Genomic DNA, 22876 nt, shown 5'->3' on the forward strand with positions numbered 1-22876 from the left:
ATCTGCTCAGTTATAGCACCTAGAGCTAAATATAAATACATAATTCACACCTAGCACAACCATCTCATTGTTTACAGTGAGAAACACAAATATTCTTAATCAAATCCTTAGGTTAAACATGTGTTCTCTCGATTCCCTCCTCTCCTCCACAACAGGATGGGCAAGCAACCACTTAGTGTCAAAAAAAAAATCAGACAACTGCTTGCATGACTCAAGGTCAGATTTTTCCCATAAAAAAGAAATCAAAACCCTACAGTCACAATGGTCGCACCCAACTCTCATCCCTGATTTTAGAAACAGAAGAAACAGACACATAACTGGCAAGAAACAATTGGAATGCTGACTCTTGAGATAGCAGACAGCTTCATCATTTCACCTACTGGAAGATTTTCCTATCAGTTTTAAATCTTCTTGAAAAACCACAAGTGTCACTTCAGTTTTGATTCCTTTAACAAATGCATACAGCTCTGCACCACATGGTGGTATTGTATTAGAGCTCAAATGGAATAGTAGGCTCTTAGCCAAAAGGCAACTGAGCAATGGCTTCTATTCATTCCCTTTTCATGTGGTTTTCATCAAAATTGCTTAAGACACTGGAGAAGGCTCTAAGAATATTAACTGCAACAGCCATTTGCAAGCAAAGGGCAAGTACAAGCAAATTTTCTTTACATTTATTTATTTGGTTTCTATGACCATCTTTTTAGGATAAAAAAGAAAACACTTTTGCACCTGCAGCTGCTGGCCCAGGCTGACTACAGACTCAGTGATGTGATGCGGGAGTCGCTACTCGAAGACCAGCTCACCCCAGTCCTCACAGAGCCCCACCTCCTGGCCCTGGACCGCAGACTGCAAATCATCCTCCAGACAGTGAAGGGCTGCATAGACACCCATGGAGAACACAGTGTCATCACTGATGCCCCAGCACAGCGACCAGCCCCAGCTTCTGGCCAGCCTAACCTAACAAGTTAAGGACTACAAGAGTCAAGTATCAGATCACACACCTGGAGCCAGCAGTGGACTCCAGAGTGGAGACTGCTACTTCCTCACTCCACCTGTAGCACTGGAGTTCAAGCTATAGGCTCAGAGAAGAGGCCACCATGTTCTGAAACATCAAGTGGGATCCACTGAGCTTGGATCTTTATCCCTCAATAGAAGATCACTGCTTCCAGAGTCCCATGCTGGGGCTCCATCTTCCCAGAAAGCACTGGCTCCATCAGGCCACAGACTGTATCATCTGAGTGTACTGGGAAATCTGCATAATGGTCAGGATCAGAAGGTTTGCAAGTCCTGTCCCCAGGACAGTTTTAACTGTAACAAGTCCAATAAAAGGACGTCAAGTGTATACTCGCTCTGCTCCAGACCCTTCTTATAGCTACAAGTAAAGCATAATTCCTGGCCCAGATAAAACATCTTGCATACCTTAAGCAGACTTAAAATGTACAAATGGTTAACTCTCAAACTGGTTCAAGTCAACCTTCACCCTTTTGTACTTACATCCCAGTCACTGGCCCAATATGAACACAATAATCCCTACTACCAGTCCTGTGGTAACTTCTCAGAAATACTATTACAAAAGGCAGATTAAAAGAAAAAAATAGAGATTTGGTTCCAGGTATGGTGGTACATGCCTGCAATCCCAGCTACTAGGGAGGCAGAGATAGGGTGATTATGGTCTGAGGTCAGCCTAGGGCAAAAACGCAAGACCCAATCTGAAAAACAACTAAAACAAAAAGGGCTGGCCGAGTGGCTGAGTTCTAACCCCAGCAATACACACATGCACAAAAGGGTTCGGGAAGGCAAGTTACACTTCCATCCGCTTCTTTGCAAACTAGTTTAATTACCGACTACTGTCTGTAATAATATTTTCCTTGACTTCACAAAACGAAAAACTGAATTTGACCATATGTTAGGTATCAATATACCTTATTATTCACTTATTTTTAACATTCACTATTTTTGACTATCAACAAAATTAGTATGTTTTGTCAAAAATGCTAGATAATAGGCCAGGCATGGTGGTGCACACCTGCAATTCCCAGCTGCTTGGGAGGCAGAGGCAGGAGGAAAGACTTCAAGGCCAGCACAGGCAAATAAAATACAAATGAAAGGGCTGAGGGAATAGCTCAGTGCTAGAGCACTTGACTAGAATGCACAAGCCCGTGGGTTCAATCCCCAGTACCAAAAAAAAAAAACCCACAAGAAAACAAAACATTCCATCCTAAGAATATCAAGTTCCTCCAACTTGTTTGTTCTGAATCATTGCTCAACTTCTCATGAAATGCTCTCCTGAAAACTTTCCATGTTACTACTGACAGCAAACAAAGGATGAAAGGAACTGTAATGTATGTGAATTGGTGGAGAGAAGGGGTTGCAGGAATTCGTCATAGCCCTCTCAAAAATCAGAACAATCTGAGTCTGAAGACTACAAAATATAATCAGTTCTCTTACGTGTGGCAGTTTTATGTCCTATGAAGTCATCCCAGATACTGAATTGAAAAATACTGAGTCACTGCTCATGGAGAACATACAGGGCTAGATTTCTGGGAGTCTCTGATCACATTTTTGTCAACCTATCAACACACAATCTTGTTTATGTCTTAAAGAAGCCTTATTTTATATTGTTGATTCCTCAGTATTGCATTCACAGTGAACAGTACTGCAACTCTGCCTTAACAAAGCTTGCCTACTGTACATACTTTGTATGTAAGATCCATCACAGCCTTCTGGCACTTAGGGACACTAGACAGCACATCAGCACTATACTTAGGGACATTTTAAATAGTGAACTCATCAACAAAAGACACAAAAAAGAAAAAAAAAATTCCACTAAAAATACCAGGAAAATTACTTTTTCACAATATGGTAACTGAAACAGGAAGGCTGGGTCCCCTTATTGAACGTTGGCTGGGAGAATGTGCTTTGGTGACTCAAATTTTTCACTGTTCTATTCATGTCCTTGAATGACTGCAAAAGCACTGTGAGCAGTGTAGTGCTTTGACGGTCATGAATATATTTTACCAATTAGACAAATACAGAATCCATGAACAATGAGCAACACCTGTAGCTCATCTGAGATGCACAAAGATGGTTTAAAAAAAATCCCTCCAATGACAGCTTTTAAGACCACAAAGCTACTTAAGTTGGCAGATCTTCCTTCCACCAAAAAAAAAAAGACACTCGCTGGTGTTTTAGTTTTAGGTAGAGTCAAGATGAGGTCAGTCACAGGGCTGAACTCATGTCAAGAAACACATTTGAGCTGAATGTGTACACAAGGCTACAAAAGATTCCCCTTTATGTAAAGGCTACAGCCTTTCCTGGTAGCTATTTTGAGACACCTTCAGGGACAAATTAAATGATTATCTAGCCTTTGTTTCTCAATGTTGTTTCAACCCATCTAAAAATACACTGCCAGGGCCTAACAAGTACAGAAAGGGTCCAACTATTTGTGAATGGAGATAAAGCAGTATTTAAATGAGCTCATGCCATGCAACTTCAGTTTTAAAATGTCACCACTCAAGGCATTCAAATAAAAAAATGAGTTTACACAGTCCACTGTTTTAGAGAAAAGATTAAACTATAATGAGAACCACCAGGCAAACTTTCTTCAGCTATACTCTGTTGTGATTTTGTTGGGGGAAGGGATTACTGAACCTGGACAAGGTACAAATGCTACAAAGCAGCACCAGTTAAGGAAGGATTTTCTAGCACACAACATATTATTCGGATGTGAAGAAATTAACATCAATATAATAATGAGTACAATTAATCATCTCATCCCTCAGAAACCTGAGGAATAAGCATCAGAAATGCTTATATGCCAAGTGCTATATGCAATTAAAAGCATTCCTAAATAGCTAACTGTGTATCTTAAACTGAAATCAAAGTTATGCTAACCTACAAATAATGTACCCCCATTAAGTCTGGGAAAGTTCCAAGGTCACAAAACCAATCTGTCCTCAATAAAAAGAAAATCTTTGACTTTTGATTGGCTCTTCCTTCCATGACTTCGTAGGTAAATCTACTACATTTCATTTACAATGGTAAATTGTAATTTACCATTTAGCAAGGTTCTGAGATCCACTCTTTGACAAACTGACTGGATAGCATCAAAAATAAACGCATTATTCTTTCAAAACACTGATACCATAATTCACTTTTTATTTTAATTTATACTTTTTAAATTTTATTTTATTTATACTTTTTATTACTAAATTATATTTTATTTAATTTATACTTTTTATGGTATCAAAACACTGATACCATAATTCAAAACATTGATACCATAACTCACTTTCCCTTTCATTCTTGTCCACTAGAGTAGGAGACTTTTGGGAAGGGAGAGAGAAAGAGAAGGAAAGGAGAAAGAGAAGAAAAACTGATTCATTTAAGAATTTAAATTATTTAATCTTTTTTTTATTACTTGACCTACTGTTAAGACAATCTATAACAAAAAGAATAGCATATATTAGCACACACAGTATAATCAGACTAGTAATCAGGAAAACAATACAAAATGGTCCTTTGGCCATCTATACTGTCTACAACAGCAGACCTCATAAATTCACTCACCAAATCCAGAAATAACAACTCCTAAAGCCCTGAATATCAACTAAGACAAAGTGTGCCAGCTGTGATTTCTCACATATACTTAAATTGCACAAAGATAAAGCTTTAAATGTGATAATTTTTAAATTCAGACTTATCTTCAAATGTCCAAGATGAAAACTACAAAAGGGAGTAAACAGCAAGCCAAATGATTTGAGTTAAACTCATCTAGAAAGCAGTTTATGTATCTAAATGTACATGAACAGGATTATATACAGATATGAAACTGCATTTATGACATTCTACAGAGTTCATTTAAGTACATTTTTGGCATTAACAAAGATCAAATCAAGCTTTAAACTAGTAAGAACATAGTTTTTATTTTCAATTTTTTAAATATAAAAAGGTAGCCAAACACAAAGATAAGTATAGACCAGAAAACCCTCATTATTATAGAGCACTATGGAAATTAAAAAATTTGTAACAAGGTGGCTTTCTATCCCACACTAAAATAAAACTTCTTTCCCAGATTTATACTCCCAAGTTAATAACAACCTAAAAGCTTTTCAAGTCTGTGAAAAAAAAAAAAAAAAAACTACCACGACCAATTTAAATTATTTGGGAAAGGATAGAAGAGGGGATTATTAATCAGAACCACTTGCACACAGATGGAAAAATGCTTGCAATCACTCCCAAACCCTACATTGTATATAAAATCACAATGAAAATAAAAGTACCTACATTAAAGAACTGTGAGATTTTTGTTTAAAAAATAATAATAAAAATAAGCTGTTGGGTGCATCATTGGAATAATGTAACACATAAGGCTGGAAAATACTGAAATACAGTTAAGACTCAAAACACAAGTACTATAACAAAAAAAAAAAGTTTGCCAGAGAAATAAAGGTTAGACAGGAAAGCAGGATGGCCTTCTTTTAGAACACAACACAGACACATCCTACCTCTCCTCCCCCACCAGAAATTCTAGTTCACATAAAAAGGAGGGAGAAAAGGTTAAATCAAACTACAAAACTTCTTCCCAAATCTCACCCCAGTGAACTTGATGGGGTAACATTCTTGACGCTGAACTCCTTCCTCCCTTTAGCAACATTGCCTCCATTATCTCCATAGGATGCTTATTCCATCAATCCCCTGGAATCAGAGCTGACTGAGCACAGCTGATTCTTCTGGAGTCAACTGAAGGACATAACACTCTAAGTTGACAATCAAGAGTGTAGACCTCAAATTTTTATTCTCTATGCATCATCGGATGGTCAGTATTTGGCACCAGCTGGATAAATAAAGGTCTAATTGGAATCTGTGAGCAAAGAAGATGTAGTTATATCATAACTCATTATTTCCAGTGTAAGATCTGGTTCCAAACTTAAAAGGCAGGTATAGAGAGCCACACCAAAAAGCTTTCAGAGCTGGAGAAGAAACACTAATAACAAGACACAAACAAAACCAGGCAAACAAGCCTGAGGGTGAAAGGGGGTAATACATGTTAAAAAGAGGAAAAACAAAACCTGAACCAATCATATCCATTGATAATTAATAATAATAGGCATTTTTCACCCTTACAACTAGTTTAATTATAGGCAGATGTCTTTCTACTATAGTAAAATTTTTCTATATCCATTTTTCCTAATCCTTGAGATTAAAGAGAAATTACTTACTAAAGAAATACAGCATATATGGCCACAGTCTACATTTGTTTATAACTGGAAAAATCTGTCACTTGCAAAAAATCTTGCACTGTTACACCATTAACAGTAATGCATTGGTGCTGGGATCCACCCTCACCAAAAAGCATGGCACTCACTGCCCAGGTTGAACACTAACACTGCACAGAGAAAAGCAGTAACAGCAAAGTCCACAGAACTCTTTCTATTTATTTGTAACAAGCATTCAGTTAATGCTCCAAATTAAAAATGGTGCAATAAAAGCAACTTTTAATATAAAGAGACAAGAAGCTTTGATGCCAGTGGCCACTTGGTGCTGCAAACAGGGAAAACAAAGCAGTCTGCATGAGTGTAGCATGGACTGGGAAAGGAGGAAAGAGAGCCACAGACACAGGAGGCAGACTTAGACAGAGAGTGACACGAAACTGTTGTACTGCTGGATGTTTCGTTTGAGAATATCTGAGCACGGGCCAAGGACACGCTCAAATCGAGGTCGATCCAGCTTAACACACTTCAAGGGACCGCGCGCAACCACCGTGGCAGCACGTGGACGGTTCATCAGCAGTGCGATTTCACCTGGAAAGGGAAAAGAAGGCTAAGAACAGGCCAACTTCTATGGAAACCACTTCCTTAAAAAGGTGCACCTCTGAGAAAGAAAACAAAAGATTTATTTCTCCAACCTGGTACAGGCTATACTACATTTGCATATAAAGAAAAACTGCCAACTAACAGATATTAGAAAATCAGTAAGTCATCTATTAACTGAGTAAAAATCAAAATCTCACACTATTTCTCTGAGAACCAAAAAAGACTATGATTAAAAAAATAGAATTCCCCTGGTGTAGTGATACGTGGCTGTAATCCCAGCACTCAGGAAGCTGAGGGAGGAGGATTGCAAGTACATGGTGGAAATCTACCTAAAAAAAATAAATAAATCCAGAAGAAAGCACAAAATTATGAAAGACTACTAAATCTTACTAGGGGGTAACTTAAAAGAAACTATGTATTTATTGTGAGGAAATTCAACATACCAAAATAATCAGAGGGCCCCAATCTTCCCACTTCAACAAACTCTTCATTTTCTGACCGGCGCTGTAGCACAGCAGCAGTCCCCTATAAAAAACCACCAAAAAGTTAAAACAAATACTTTCCAACCCAGAGTGCCATTTTCAATATGTATGCAACTTTAGCTACCTTGCAAAGAGGGGAAAAGTGGTTATTTCAACTCACTGTGTTCATATGATAAGAGATGACTGAAAAGTTAGTCACCACATAAGCTTTCATGTCTATTTAACCAGCATCCCCTGCGAGCAAGGTTTTTATGAAGCTAAGGCACTTAAAAGAGTTCAGACTCAGATCAGCAAACTGTACACAGAGGGCCAAACCCAAGTTTGCCGCCTGTTTTGCAAATAAAAATCACCCTCATTCTTTCATGTTTCTATGACTGCTTTTGCACTACAACCAAAGAATTAAATCTCTGAATCTGCTCTTTGGATCTACCTGGCAAATGAGATTACCTGCTATACATTTCCAGGACATAAAACATAGTAACTTTTAGAACTTAAGTAATTACCTTTGATCCTTATTTGCCAAATAGCCCAAAAACTTGCATTTTTACAAGGACAGAACAGAATCCTTGCTAAATGGTAGTTTTTTGGCTTGCATGGTAAAGAATAATTAGTTGGGATAATTCAGGATTTTAATATTCATGTCTAGGACCCTTACAGAATTCTGTAAGGGGTTTTGGGGCATGGCTCAAGTGGTAAAGTACCTGCCTAACAAGTGAAAGGCCCCAAGTTCAAACCCCAGCACTGCCCCCACCACCCCCCAAAAAAAAAAGAATTCTGACTCAAACTCTTTAAAATTGCAGTGGATGAGCAGAAAATCCAGCAACCACATTTTAAAGTAAAAGACTTTTAAATAAAACTGTCAGCTATTCTTAAAAACTAAAGCTACACATCAGAATTAGATTTCTTTTCCCCCTGATGGTGTACAACTTTGTAAATAATCAAATGCAGCCAGCTGTGGCAGGGCACATCTGTAATCTGTTACTCAAGAGGCAGAGACAAGAGGATCACAGTCCAAGGCCAGCCTGGGCAAAGTTATCTCCAGATCCTATCTGAAAATAAACTAAAAGTAAAAGGACTCAGGTGTGGCTCAAGTAGTAGAGCACCTGCCTGGTAAGCACAAAGCCCTGAGTTCAACCCTCAGTACTGGGGGGGAAAAGTTAAATGCAGAATTCTTTACCTCTAAAATAATGAAGAACTCATCCCCTGGTTCTCCCTGAACCACAATCTTCTGCCCATCTTCAAACTGGACTGGTTCCAGTGCATCAGCTACTGTGAGACGTTCCCACTTGTCCAGAGACTCTGAAAGACAAGAGTCAAGAGAATTTCTCAGCCAGCTGCTGGTGGGTCACCCCTGTAATCCCAGCTACTCAGGAGGCAGAGATCAGGAGGATCACAGTTCAAAGCAAATAGTTTGTGAGACTCTATCTCGAAAACCCCTTGTAAAAATAGGGCTGGAAGAATGGCTCAAGGTGAAGGCCCTGAGTTCAAGCCCTGGTACTGCAAAAAAAGAGAAACAAAGAAAAGGAATTTCTCTACAGAATTGGGTGTTGCTAAGTATTTTTTAACAAAAACAAAAGCATGCAAAGGGATTCATCCAAACAGCCATGACCATTCAACACTCTTAGCAATAGTGTCAAGAATGAAACATGGCAATGGCACCTCTCTTCAATTACTTCTAGTCTGAGGATTCTCACACCACTGCACATGGCCCTTAGATCCTTGCGTTAGTAGTCAAGATTAAGAAAATGTATCGTAATTATTCCTGAAGACTACCATCAATGCATATCAAACCTACAATTACAGTGCACAAAAGAAATCGTATTTTGTATTTTCCCAAAGGTTGAAAGAAATAACTTACCCATTTAAATCCTCAGTAGAATTCATTTACGAAACTAACAAGAGCTTAAAAAAACAAACCTTTTTTTCCCCAAAGACAAAACAAACCAACATTCAAGATAGTAAACAAGTTTAACTATTTCAAGGGGCAAATAAGCAGGGAAAACTCCAATTCCAGTAAAAAACAAAAAACAAAAAAAAATTGTCACCTTATAAAAATCATTATTTGCCTTCCTAAAGACTCATTAACATCTCCCAGTCTACATTAAAAAAAAAAAAAACAAGTATTCCGTCTTACTCCAAATTTCAGTAAGTCCAGCATCTTTTCAGAGGACACCAGCAAATGATACCTAACTTTTTTACAGAGGAAATGCATTTGTGGTAATACTTTCTAGAATCAATGAACTCAATGAATGTTTGAACAGATAAGGAAGTCACAGTAGGAGTAACTGAATGTCCAATCAGGAGTACACTTTCAGCTTTTCTGTCTCTTTAGGAGAAATGAACAGCAGATATACTTTTAGAAAGCTTTTCTAATGAAGGGGTTTGTCACATATTAGCAAATTCAACACACTTTAAAATTACTTTTAACTTTGCTAAACATTCAACACTATCAAATAAAAATTCCATGTGCTTTCCATTACTGTTGCAAACAAAAGCATAAATGAGTTAACTAGAGTACTTTTGATGAAATATACTTAAGTTCTGCTAAGTATCACTAACACTTCAACTTAACAATTCTCCATGTGATTTTCCAAAACTCACCTAAAATAGACACTTTACTAAGGAACTCTTCATACATCTTTCGCTTTCTCAGCGTGCTTCCCTGTAAACAAAAAAGTAATAAAAGTCGTATCTCAAAACTGTGTAATTATTGCACGATGCTGTGGAATAATAAATACTAAGTTCCAAATAAACTAAAAGGAAAAAGGGAAAAAAAAAAGCCAAAACCTGCTACTGCTTATTGATTTGTGACCATTTTTCTTCATGCTGAAGATGGTCAGCTCCTGCTCAATTCTAAAAAAAAGCTCTGTTAACATGCTCCTAAAAGGAACACCAGGGACAAAGAAGGCACACAGTTCCACCACGAAGTGAAATGTCAAAAAAGCAAAGATCAGCGCTCAAAAAAACAACTAAATCATATAGACTGTAGCTGTCTACACTCCCAGCCCAGAATCCTTCCTGATAGCCCCAACCCAACCCCATACACAGGGAAATAAAACTGTTGCCACTTGCAAACCTAAAATGAGAGACAGTCCCAAAATTGACCAAGTTGTCTTATTTACAAAGTCTGTTAACTACATCTAAGGGAAGAGACTGGGAAACACACTGACCTTTCATAATTTACATGGTAAATTGCCTTAGCTCCAACCAAAACATGTATGCCTACATATGCATGTGTATCTACCTATACATATACACACAGTCTGCCCTCCATATTTGCAGAGTACACATCTGAGGATTCAACAAACCACAGTTAAAAATATTCAGGAGGAAAAACTGTGTCTCCTGAACATGTAGGCACTTGTTTTCCTGTCATTATTTCCTGAACAATAAATAGGGTCTAGTTTGTATTAAGTATTTTAAAATAATTTAAAGTACACAGAGGATGTGCGTAAGTTATATGTGAACATTATGCCATTTTAAATAAGGAACTTGAGCATTCGTGAATTTTGCTACCCACAGGAGATACACGATACAGTACATTTTCAAAGTACACACATGTATCACAAATAGAAAAAAAATCAAAGTATATCACACTGCATATTTTCAAATATCCAGATGCGCGCTTCAAGAATCTAAGAAAACCATTCAGAATGGCCAATGCTTTTAGCAGTGACTTAAGCATCCAAAGCTACTCCATAAAATCATCTCAAAGTTCCCAAAAAGCCCAAATGTATCAACACAGTATCCTCCCAAGAGTTGGTTATTTTGTTAATTCTTCTAACAGAAGGAAATATGACATATGTATTACTGGTAAGTCACTTTCTGAAGCTGATTACTTCCAAATAGCCTTAAATAACTTTATGCACTTAAAACCAGCCTATGGGGTGATCTGTGGTGGGTAGATTAGGTAAGCTAACATGCACCAAGTGGCAAATGGATTGATTTCCAAACATGAAATGACTGTTACATATACATAACAATTCTTGGGGGAGAAATGAACCAAGCCTTGTATGCACATATGAATAATAAAAGAAAAAGGAAAAAAAAAAAAAACAATTCTTGTTTCTCATGTTATCTGACCAACTTTTTGTTCTATTATCAACATTTCAAATGGCATAAGGAATACTGTTAATCTTGGCCTAATGCAAAAGAGCCAACTATTAAAAGAAATATTCTTATTTTAATTTGGTGATATCATTTAAATATTAGTTACATAGATTAGAATTCTAAATCACACTCCAAAAAACCACTGTCTCTTACCATAAGGATTCTTCTATAGCTGTCTCGGTCAATACCCCACAGTTTGACATTTGTCTTTGCTTTGACAGTGGCTGCTCTAGGTGTTCCATAAATCAAAGCAAGTTCTCCAAAGCTCCCTCCTTCCCCAACACTAGTTGCCCACTCATTGTTGACATAGACCTAAAATGCAAATGACATCAAATAAGTGTTTTTCTCTAATATATACAAACGTGTTAAAAATTCTCAAATCTTTTTTAAAAAGATGTCTTTAAATCTTGTCTTTTAAAAAAAAGTATATACAAATGTTTACAGAACACAGCAAAATAGTTGACTTCTGACAATGAGTTAAACGATCAATTATCTAAAACAAAAAAGGTACTCTGCAAGGCTGGTGAGAGAAAAAGGTCAGCCAAGCACTAATACCAAATTACGTATCAAATGACATACATTTACAGAGTACTCTGCTGGACACTGTACTAAGCATTTTACTTAAATAAAGTCACTGAATTTCCTAATAACCCTCCAAAATGGATGCTATTTTTATCACCATTCCATCTGTTAACAAGACTTACAGAAGAAGAATGCTATATCATGTTCTACAGCTGATGACTAGGTCTAGACGCTCCCTTGTATTTGTGTTACTGCATAGCATGCATGTACTTCTTAATTACTGTGCCAGCAAGAGTGGTGAACTGTTTATCTGCCTAGACAAATTACCTTTAAAAAGTGTCTCTGTGTCATAAAAGTACAGGACAAATTTGTACAAGTGTTATAACTTGTACAAACAAAAGTGTTATAACACTTGTACAAACACTATGCTTATAGCTTTGAAGGAATAAAAATACACTAATTTTTTAAGATTATCAACATAATTTTTGCTATTATTAAATCTTACATCCATCTCTCCTTGATCAATCACGTAGAAGTTATCCCCTTCATCACCTAAGAGAAAGTCAGAAAAGTTAGGGTCATATTCCAAATTAAACAAATATAAAATGGTAAACTCATTTTATAGTGTTGCTATGACAGAACACAATCTTTAAGAAGAAACAAATTCAGCAACATTCTTCAAGTCATGAAATTGATCACTTTTTCTAGTCATCTCATGTTAATACTTTAAAAAAACTTTAAAAAGTCACATGTACAAAGCTGCTAACTGCTACTGCAGAAATATTAGAAATAACACAATAATAGCAAATATCAGACTGCCACAAAATGGTAAAATATTTGGTTTTTGAAGACCCAAGAAAATGTCAAAAGAATAAATAAGAAAAAAAGGAAGAGATATCCAAAAGATTAGGTTCACAACAGTCTATGTCAGCAAAAACGGTAAGAATCTGTAAGAGGCAGAGAATGGGCTATATAGAATGAAAAATATAAGTGTTTATATTTTTCATTTCATAAGTTGCTAGTAAGTGGACATGAGATATATATATTGTTCTGAAATTTAAACTAAAAATACAGGCATTTCCTTTAACAACTATTATTTAAAAAATTGTACCAGAAATATTAAACTCTTTCAGAAAGTGTTTTTATCTGAGAATTTTTAATTAAAAATGAAAAAAGGAAGAAGCAGGAAGACTCAATAGTACACCAGAAGGAAATGGTAGTATTCAAGAGGAAAACAAATTCTAATAAAACCAAAACCACCCTCCATCAGTCTCCCGTCTCTCCCACAACCATACTGCATATGATAGAAAGAGCAGCTCTTACCTTGCTGAATTACTGTCTCTCCAGCAATAAAGGAAACTGGAAACATAGCATCAAAAATATCACTGAGAGAGAGAGAGAGACAGAAGGGGGAGGTACTGTTAGATTTCACAGGTTTCTCTATAGATTAACCTTAGAATTAAAGCTTGCAGATTTCTGGGCCAGACTGCCACTTGGTGAATAACTAAGAGCCTTAAAAACTTGCAACAATGACAATAATCTGGGACTACGACTTTACTGAAAAAATACTGTAAAAGATCCTGAACCTACCTTCTCTCATTATCATCAAGATGTGAAAACAGCACATTCTTTTCAATAGCTTTGGCTAAAGCAGCCATTGTCTTATAATCTTTTGGTATAACCTAAAAAAGAATTGAAGGTCAAATGATAATTCTAGGTAATTCTATAAACCAAAAATATTTCATGTTTGCACCTTGCATTTCAATTAAATGTCAAGCCACATACTGGCATTTAAACAAGACTGCTTTGTGTTAAATATTTTCACTACAACACACTTGTAGTATCTTTGATTCACAAAGTACTGTATAAACATTGACTAATTAATCTCCTTGCCTACAGCCAGGCCTATATTTAAAGGACAGTTCCTGGTTCCGAGTTAGTAACTAACAAACCAAAAACACCTTGACCAAGGTTATCATTTTGAGCCAAAACTAAGTATTTTATAACAATTAGTCATTTTTTAAACTGTGATCATGTAGTACTATTAGTTTCTTAGGTCCCGAGTGTCTAGAATTCTGCTGCCCCTGAAGGCTAACTGCATAACTCAAAATGGCCAGCTGGCTCTGAGGAAGAGCAGAGCAGGATAATGAAGATTTTAGAACAAAAGATTAAAAGTCAAAACATGAATATACAGTATCAAAAAACTGGAAACACCATGATTCAAGAAAAAAAGGTATATTTCCTGCTTCTTCAACTGCCAAAGCATAGAAATGACCAACCCCTGAACTGCAATTATGCATTGGTTTAATCACTATTTTAGTTATTTCCTGACAGCATGCAATTACAGAAACCTGTTCTCCGATGCCCAAGAACAGTACTTCTGTCTTAATTCAAAATACTACATACTTTCATTAAAAGGAGGCTAGGTATCTACCAGGTGAGTCTCAAAACATGTCTCAAATGTATAGATATCTAGGTCAGCGGCGCCTGGCCTAGAGATCAAACCTACCTTTCTAACATAGGATGCAGCATCTTCCTCTGTGTAGACTTCAGCGCTGATAGCACCCCGTCGCCGTCGACCCTTAACTACTGGGTTGGGGGGAGGAGGAGAGATTTCATCATCCCTTGAGTCTGTACGGGTGCCTGCCTTCTGCAGATTCTGAATCTGTTTTGCCTCCTCCTGAAAGAAATGATACGTTTTTAAAATGAGATGCTTCAGCATATAAAGTTGGTATTGTCACATCACAGTGGCAGTCCATCTCAGTCACTTCAAATCACTTCTAGTACCAATGTAAGATGAGGGGAAAGGTTAATTCCAAATAAGGAACAACTGGAGAGTAAAGTTTGGAAAGAAATACTCCCAAGATACTGTTTCTCAGGTGATAAGAGGTAGTATCCTTTATTAATGAACAAAGCCATTCATTAGCACAGGACACATAGTATTAGTAAAAAATTAGGTGTCCATTATAAGAATGTATTGACATCAGGCCAGGAGTGGTGGTACACAGTAATATTCCCATCATTAGGAAGGTAGAGGCAAGAGGATTATGAGTTAGAGTCCAGCCTGAGCTACATATTGAACTCTAGGCCAGTCTAAGCTACATAGTGAGACCTTGCTCCTACCGCCACCGCCCCCCGCCAACAAAATGTATTGTCAGCAATGATTTATGATGCATGTAACATAATTCACTGCTAAACAAAACTCTGGGAATTAGGTTCTCTGGATGTTGCTACAGATAGTTATGAGATAGCTCCCACTCCAAGACTGTTAGCCAAGAGTAACAATTCAGGCACAGAAGAGTAATCCAAGAATGTCTAAATTACCAAGTTATTTCATTAATTCAACATATTTTCTCTATTTGCTATGCCATATCCTACGCTAGGCAATGGGAGTATGAAAACAAAGAAAAATTCCTGAGCCTGCAGAATCCACACTCTAGCCTTGGTGCCAGGTATACATAATGAAATGATGTTGACAGTAGCCAAGAACTTAAAAGAAGATCTGGTCTAGCAACACTCCTCCAGCAGAGCTAGATACACTCTTTATAATCAGGGTTTATATTTGAAGTTAAAGCCAAAGAAAGAAAAATTGTTTACTAGCTTTAAAAACTACCAATTCATATAAAAGCTGAGATCAACTAAACATTCTTTTTTTCACATCTAGAGCCTTAAAAAGAAATTCAAAATAAGAACATGCTATCTTTTACTTTCTCATTCATTTGACCCATTCACCATTATTTTTCTAAATCATCTTTCAAATTCTAAATGAACTTAGCATTTAAAGGTTACTTTAGCAAAAATTTGATAAATAAGAACTTCAAGAGATAACCAGGTTTTTTTTTTCTTGCATAGCTCTCGGCCCTGCTTTTTGCAGCAAGATAAATTTCTGAGTTCTATACGTGTAGTAAGAAAAGTCTAGAGATGATAACCACAGAGGGTTTAATAGTAGTAATTTCTATTTGTACAATTATGCTCAGTTTTTATTTTTTAGGGGAAAGGGTTAAGTTTTAATCTTCATTTTTCTGGATTTCTAATGCTTCAACTAAGTTAAAACACAATGAGAAAAACAAAAATAACATTAATATATTTGTATATACTTAATTACAAATGTATATGTTTAACTCAGTTATCTTAGTACTTCTGCTTCCGGAAATTTATTGTAAGATGCACATATGCATGAAATGATGCATATACACAAAAGTACTTATTCCAATTGGTGTTTATAACTGGGAATGGTGGTGCATGCCTATGATCCCAGCACTCTCCTGAGTGGGGCAAGAGGATCATGACTCTGAAGCTAGCATGTGCTCCATACAAGACTCTGACTCAAAAACAACAACAAAAAAAAAGTGAAACACTGAAAACGATCAGCCAAACTGATGACCATTAGGGATGATTACAGTGCATTCATATAATGGAATGTCATGTTTATATTAGAAAATATAGCAAAAAAAAAATTAATAGGAACCTCTTTGACATATAAATTTATAAATGCCCATGTTATCTCCAGAACACCGACTACATCCAATGACGGCAATGGAGTATTTGCACAATTCTGAACCATGTGTGAATGTGTAACTTATTTTAAAATAAATTTTTTTTAGAAAATTCACTTCATTTTCATTCTGGTAGTTCCAACAAACTAGCCCAGGGTCTCCTATTCCATATTAACACAGACCTATAAAACTCTAGTTTAACAGGAAAACACAAATTCTACCCCCATTGATTGACACTTCACACAAATTTCAGAGGAAATTCACAAGTGACAACTCATTAGGGGATGTATTCTAATATATTGAATTTTTAAGATAATTCCGAAGCAACAAAAGCATTCTGGTTTAACACTGTCTCATAGTGAGTCTGCAACAGTACTATCTGAATCTTGACAACTAACCTAATCTTGACAACCCAGAGCCATTACTGACCTCATCAAAATCTACTATGTGCTTACATATTTTTATATCCTTACTCTTACTGTTGTCACTCAGCTGTCAGTCCCCCAGCTACTTAATGGTTAGTAATTCTGACTCTTCTGCATTATGTTCTGCACTAAATTGTGCTTTGTATGTTCTTGACTCTCAATTCTGCCTCCACCACCTTCTTCATGTCTTCATGCTTATTTGTTCCCTCCCTGCCTTTGCTGTTCTATTCTCTGTAGGTGAAGTACACTTCCCATCCCAACTGACGGTGGCTCGGCCATCGCTTGCTTTGGTCATGGAATGTAAGCAGGCCATACTCTGCACACTAGTGTGCTTTGGCTCTGCCTGCCTGCCTTGGACTTCTGTACTTTCTCTGCCTGGAGAACAGCATGCCCTAAATTGTTGGCTGCTCCTTCTACTCAAGGGTGAAGAAAACAAGATGGGCTGACCCCAGAAGAGCTAGCTGCACATGAGGAAGAAATGCAGATTGTTGTAGTAAGCCACTGAAATATGGGATATGTTGATGCAGCAACAGCTGACTACTATACTGTATGACCACAGCCAATTTATTCAACTTCCCATAGTTTCATCTGCTATCTCTATAAAATGGTGATATTCATCTATCTCACACATCTGAAATAGTGAGTACGTATGTATGTAAATGCTTCACACCATTACCTGGGCTATAGGAGATACTCAAACATCAGTAGCTACTATAATTCCTCTTACCTATCACACAGGCAAGGTTCTAATAAATACATGCATAAAAGAAGATTCCAATTCCAGACAATGGTTTGAATTCAGAAGCTTTCAGTGGACCAACTCTGATTTTCCTAGTGTATTTCTTATGGAGTAGATAAAAGTTTCCAGAAATATAACCTGTGTAATAGGGAAGCAGGTGGTGAAAATGTGACAGTGTTATTTTAGAGAAATGAACTAACAATATATGGAGGCTAGCCTGTTAAAAAGCCAAAAATCTAGTTATTGAATGCCCATTTATATATGTATATGTATTTTAAATCCTGGCTAAAGAAGTGTTTGCAGGGGCTGGCTGAGTGGCTCAAGTGGCAGAGCACCTGCCTAGCAAGCAGGAGGCTCTGAGTTCAAACACCAGTACCATGAAAAAAAATGTGTATTCAAGTGAATAAAGCTTGAATTATAGGAAAGTGTCTTAAGCTGTAACTTTTGTTGAGAAATGAAAAAAAAAAATGCTGATACACTTTATATCTAAAATCCCATCTGCAAAGAAACTACCTTAATAATTATTTCTTTCTTTCCACCATGGTTAGTCCTCGAACAGTCCTTTGGTAAATACAGGCTTTGAAACTAGCACCACACATTCAACACTCCCTATAAAAAGATACACACTTCATGTCTCACCAGCTTAATCCCCTCATTTGATGATTTCTATTGATGTCCAAAGAAGAGGGATCACCTTACAGTGACCCATTTCAGAACAAGATCTCCAGGAACGCACTTGATTTCAAAACAGGGAACACTTGTAGCCAGTACTTCCATTATTTAGAAACTGTTTAAATGAGAAAGCTAGAATTTCTACTACAATTCCAAGATAGCAAAGCTAAATTCACAGGGACTGGTTAGTAGTTCTGGTTTTGTTTTGTTTTAATTATTCTAATTGTAATACTAAACACCAGTTCTAAGTTTCCAAGGAAGTAACAGAAATATTTGTTCACAAAGCTATCCAAACATGTTTCAAATCTTAGTGTATAAATGCTGTCACTGAAAAGTTAAGCTGGTAAGAAACTGCTAAAAGTTATAGGAAATAGTGCAAATATTTCTATCATACATTGCTAACCTATGACGACTTATCAAAGAAATGAGTCCCAATTGGCTCATGATCATTATGAACCACTTCAAAACTTCAAGATGCACAAGAAAGCCTATAAATTTATTCCACTGATTTACAGAAGTAAATCAAATAAAGTACTTAAAACATTTGGTGACCCAGACTCTTTCCTTCATTATTTCTTGAGGGAAGTACATTGAAGCACTGGTCCTAAATGCAAAATCATTTTGCTTAGAAAAGCATATACCATGTATGTAGGTCACACTGACATACACACAATGCAGGTGAACAAGAAAGAATAAAAACCAGATTAATTTTTTTCCAGGAGAAACAAATCCTAACCAAAAGTATAAATCAGAGTAAAATTTAGACAATCATCAATCCTGTATTTTCATTCTATATTTAATGCATCTAAAACATACTCTCATAGTAAAACAGACCATTAATTCAGAATTTCTGATATATCAGTTACAAGCTAGAATCAAATATTTTATTACACTAGTTTTAAAAGATAGGATAAGATTTAATTACTTGCTTTGTTGAAGAAAAGCATTAACTGCTTTCAAGTACTATAGAATCTCATTTCATACAACTGTTATTACTTTTGGTTGGTTCTATCAGTTACAAGTGAGTTTTATGAACAAATTAAAACAGTTACAAGGAACCATGTTTGGAAACCCTTTATTTGACAAGTAAACTAAAAATAAAGATTTATTTTCTAATGAATTCTACTGATTATAAATTCTTAAAGAACTACAAATACCTTAACTACATTTCTAATTTGAATATCTGTTTTAGACTTCTTTGGTCAGAATTCCTTTTCTTCCAAAAGGTACAAATTAGCAACACACTAAAGCCTTATATTTAACAACTGTCAGGGTCATCGCATCATCTCCCCATATTTATTTTTACCTTCTCCAACCTCTCAAAGTACTCCCTAAGGAAGGCCATGGGTCTCTCTGGTCGAGCGGTGCACAACTGCACAATAGAATCCTTGAGCAGTGCCTGAATGTTGTGTTTCTGGACGTAGAGTTCACATTCCCGGAGGCTGCGCTCCTCCTCACTGGCAGGAGTATTGCCAGACGCCATGGTTCTCTGCAAGAGAAAACATACACATGCTTGTGCAAACTATTTATGAACACAAATACCAATTCAGCCTTCGACTTACTCATTAGACAACAGATTCAGAGAATTTTTTTCTCACTAAATAGATTTTGTCTTTAAACAGGGAGGTGCGGACTGGGATTTAGTTCCTGCTCTACAATATGAGCTCTGTATGCAAAAATGAGAGAATATCCTCAGCTCCTGGGAGAAAGCAGGAGCCAGGGTATCCCCTGCAGAGGCAGGCTGCTCAGGACTCAAGGGATTCAGCTCTCTCTTGCAAAAGAGATCATGATGATGTGGGAAATGTGTAAATGGTAAACAGGACAGAGAATTACAAGGGCACATAAGTCAGCTCTAAGTGAAAGCTAAGAGCACAGTGAAGAACATCTGACATTCCCTTTGTGTCGCTCCTATCCCATGGGTGTGTCCTAATGTCATACAGCAAACCACAGAGCAAAGGAGCTGATTAGACAGCTATTAGTGTAACCAAAATTTTTTGAAACACAAAAGGAACCTCAGATGAGTTTTAAAAGCAACATTCTATCTTGGAATCTTTTAACAGACTCTAGCCCTAAATTATAATACACTTACCACTGGTAAAAAAGGGAAAATTCTTAGTATAGGGAAAAAAATTGTTTAATCCCTACCAAGTAAACTGTAAAAAATCTGGAGAGAACACTGTCAAAAACATTTTCTTCATCTGGACAGGAATATGTTTTTAACATATTTAAGCTTAAATGATTTAATAGAGAAAACACATTTATTTAACAGATTTAGAGGACTATCATGACGTTAAATAAAAATATAATAATGGGCAATAAATCCTACGCCAGAATTAAAAACTTAGTAATTTACCAGTCATTCATACAGTTTTCCTTCCAACTCCTAATTACTAAGCAGTTATGATTAGAGAAGACATCACCTCCATTCTGTAACTGAATTCAATACTCATTTTTCAAATTATAATACACACAAAACCACGAAGATAAAACTATAAATTTAAAAGAAATACAAGAGCAAAAGAGCTAAAATGCTACACTGTTACTCATTTTGTTTTGACAACTTTCATGATAAAGGTCACTAACAACAGAGTAATTAACAGACCATGAGAAAGCCTGTGGCTCCCTGACAAACCACAGAAAAATAGTCCTGCTACTTTAGAAAGAAACATTAAACATTAAAATTCATTTACTGTGGGATACATTTATACTAGCCACTCTTCCGGGTCAGGCAATCATTATGAAACGAAAATTCACCTCAGAATTTTCTGCATTTCAAATCATACTAAAGGCAACCAGGAACAATGACGAATCAGATCTTTTATGCTTCAAAACGTTGGGTCATATTTGAGGAATAGCAACACATGTATTCAACTGACCAGAGAAATTATTCTAACACCAGGTCTTTGACTAGTAAAGATGCCAAAAGTGGGCCTAAGATGAAAATGGTTGTTGGAAACAAATGAATGTATTACAAAGCCCAAAATGACGACACTGGTAAGGAGTATCAGAACAAAATTTCCCCAAGATTAATACAATCCACCACGTGAGTACCTGAATAGTCAAATTTCAGTTAGAGTACACCTGGATTAACGCTACATTTGTAGTTATTTTCAAAGGAGCCCAACAACTTGCTTGCGCCCCAAATTACTTGACTACTTTAGAACTGTCACTGCATTATCTCTATTCGTAAGAAAACACGCAGATTCTTTCTTGCAAGGCTGTGATTAAAAAGTCGCTTTCAGAAGGATTACATCAGAAGCAGCATTTTAAACACTGGGGGGACTGTGCCCCACCCCCTGAAGCCTGTCAAGACCCCTGCCTTGGGGTGGTCTTGAGGAAGGGCGAGCTTTTTTCCCTTGATCTCCGGACAACTGACGCCCCAAGTACAGCGGGCAGGCGGCTGACCCCACACACGCACCGAACTGGGGGGTTACCGGGCACCGCGTATTTTCGGGAGGAAGGGCAGGAAAGTGCCCTTCACTTCACGCAGGCCACGGTCATGACCACCAAAGGCAGGAAGCCGCCCCTCATCCTGCGCCAGTAGCAAGGCCTCGCGGGCTCCAAGGGAGTTAGTTAAAAAAAATAATAAAATAAACATAAAATCGAGAAATGAAAGGGGACACAAGGAAATGAAGAGCTAGACTAAGATCACCGTGCGCGGCTGGAGAGAAAAACAATCCCTCCAAGAGACAGAAAACCGATTGCTGGAAAGGACAAGGGGGAGGGGGGACAGGAGTGCAGACAATTACTGCCAGGCCCCAAAATCGGACAGAACCGGCGGGGCAAACGATGGCGGAGTCCGGTAAGAAGCCGGGCAGCTGTCCTTCAGGAAATACGGGGGGAGGGCGAGCGACGCGGCAGCGGCGCGCGGGGGCGGAGGCGGCGGGGACGCGGAGGGCCGGGGCCGAGCGCTGCGCGGTGGGGTGGGGGGAGGTGGGGGGAGGTGGGGGAGGTGGGGGCGGGGCGCCCCGCATCCGAGCGTTTCCCCCGTGGTCTGGGGATTTCAGGGGCGCTGCCTCCGGGTCAGGGAGTGAGGTCTGCGGGGAGGCGCCGCCAAGCCCGCCAGGGGTAGGGGGTGCGGCCATCCCCCTTGCAGATCGCTCCCCGTGACGCCATCTTGAATCGGTCCAGCGCCCCCAAACGGAAGGTGGCACGACGAAGCTCACTGTACCGGGGCCCCCAACAGACCCCACTCACCTGAGGTGGGCGGCGGGGTCGCGGGGCTGCAGGTGCGAGGCTGCGGTAAGACCGAGCTTCCTCAGAGCTTCGCTCGCAGCCCCGCTCCACTCTGCGATAGCGGCTGGGCAGCGGCTCCACCGGAAACGACCCGGTCGCAGCCAATCAGAGCTCGGCTGCTGACGTCAATGCGCCTCGCTCTGGCCAGAGCCGTTGCCCTGACAACCTTAAAGGCCTAAGGGCCTCAGTTCTTCCCCGCCCCCCACCCCACCCCCGCCCCTTGTCGCAAGGCATTTAGTCTTCCCTAGAATCGTTGTCCTTCTACGGTTCTTTTCATCTTCCCTCGTCCTTTGTCCGCAGCTCTTTCCTCGCTTCTTTCTCCACTCTAGCCTGGTCCTTGCCTCCTTCCTCTCACCTGCCCGCCTTACCTAGCTCTCTA

At 38.1% G+C, this 22876-nt stretch overlaps 2 protein-coding genes across 2 annotated transcripts in view; one reads left to right on the forward strand and one right to left on the reverse strand.

Moving 5' to 3' along the window:
- Fam20a (FAM20A golgi associated secretory pathway pseudokinase) overlaps positions 1-6804 on the forward strand; it is a 60960-nt gene extending 54156 nt beyond the window's left edge. The window contains exon 11 of the mRNA XM_074045265.1: positions 705-6804. Within this exon, the coding sequence (XP_073901366.1) occupies positions 705-969 (265 nt within the window). The 3' untranslated portion in view covers positions 970-6804. The remainder of the gene's footprint in view (positions 1-704) is intronic.
- Prkar1a (protein kinase cAMP-dependent type I regulatory subunit alpha) lies at positions 6418-22617 on the reverse strand. The gene is made up of 11 exons (XM_020186850.2): positions 22459-22617; positions 19568-19750; positions 14439-14609; positions 13520-13611; positions 13253-13314; positions 12435-12481; positions 11561-11719; positions 9899-9959; positions 8475-8596; positions 7259-7340; positions 6418-6803 (listed from the first exon to the last, which is right to left on the reverse strand). The coding sequence occupies exons 2-11, from the start codon at positions 19742-19744 to the stop codon at positions 6631-6633; spliced, it is 1146 nt and encodes a 381-aa protein (XP_020042439.1). The 5' UTR covers positions 19745-19750; positions 22459-22617; the 3' UTR covers positions 6418-6630.
- Between the last annotated feature and the right edge of the window lie 259 nt (positions 22618-22876).

The sequence above is a fragment of the Castor canadensis genome, chromosome 11, assembly GCF_047511655.1.
Source record: "Castor canadensis chromosome 11, mCasCan1.hap1v2, whole genome shotgun sequence".
In the NCBI taxonomy this organism is placed as follows: Eukaryota; Metazoa; Chordata; class Mammalia; order Rodentia; family Castoridae; genus Castor; species Castor canadensis.

What these genes read in the sequence shown, in the direction of transcription:
- Prkar1a (XM_020186850.2), bottom strand. Translation starts at nt 19,744, where the DNA reads ATGGCGTCTGGCAATACTCCTGCCAGTGAGGAGGAGCGCAGCCTCCGG. An exon ending in ACTTTGAGAGGTTGGAGAAG is followed by an intron (nt 14,610 to 19,567) that starts GTAAAAATAAAT and finishes CATTTCTTTCAG; the next exon opens with GAGGAGGCAAAACAGATTCA. An exon ending in GCTATAGAAGAATCCTTATG is followed by an intron (nt 9,960 to 11,560) that starts GTAAGAGACAGT and finishes TTTTGTTTACAG; the next exon opens with GGAAGCACGCTGAGAAAGCG.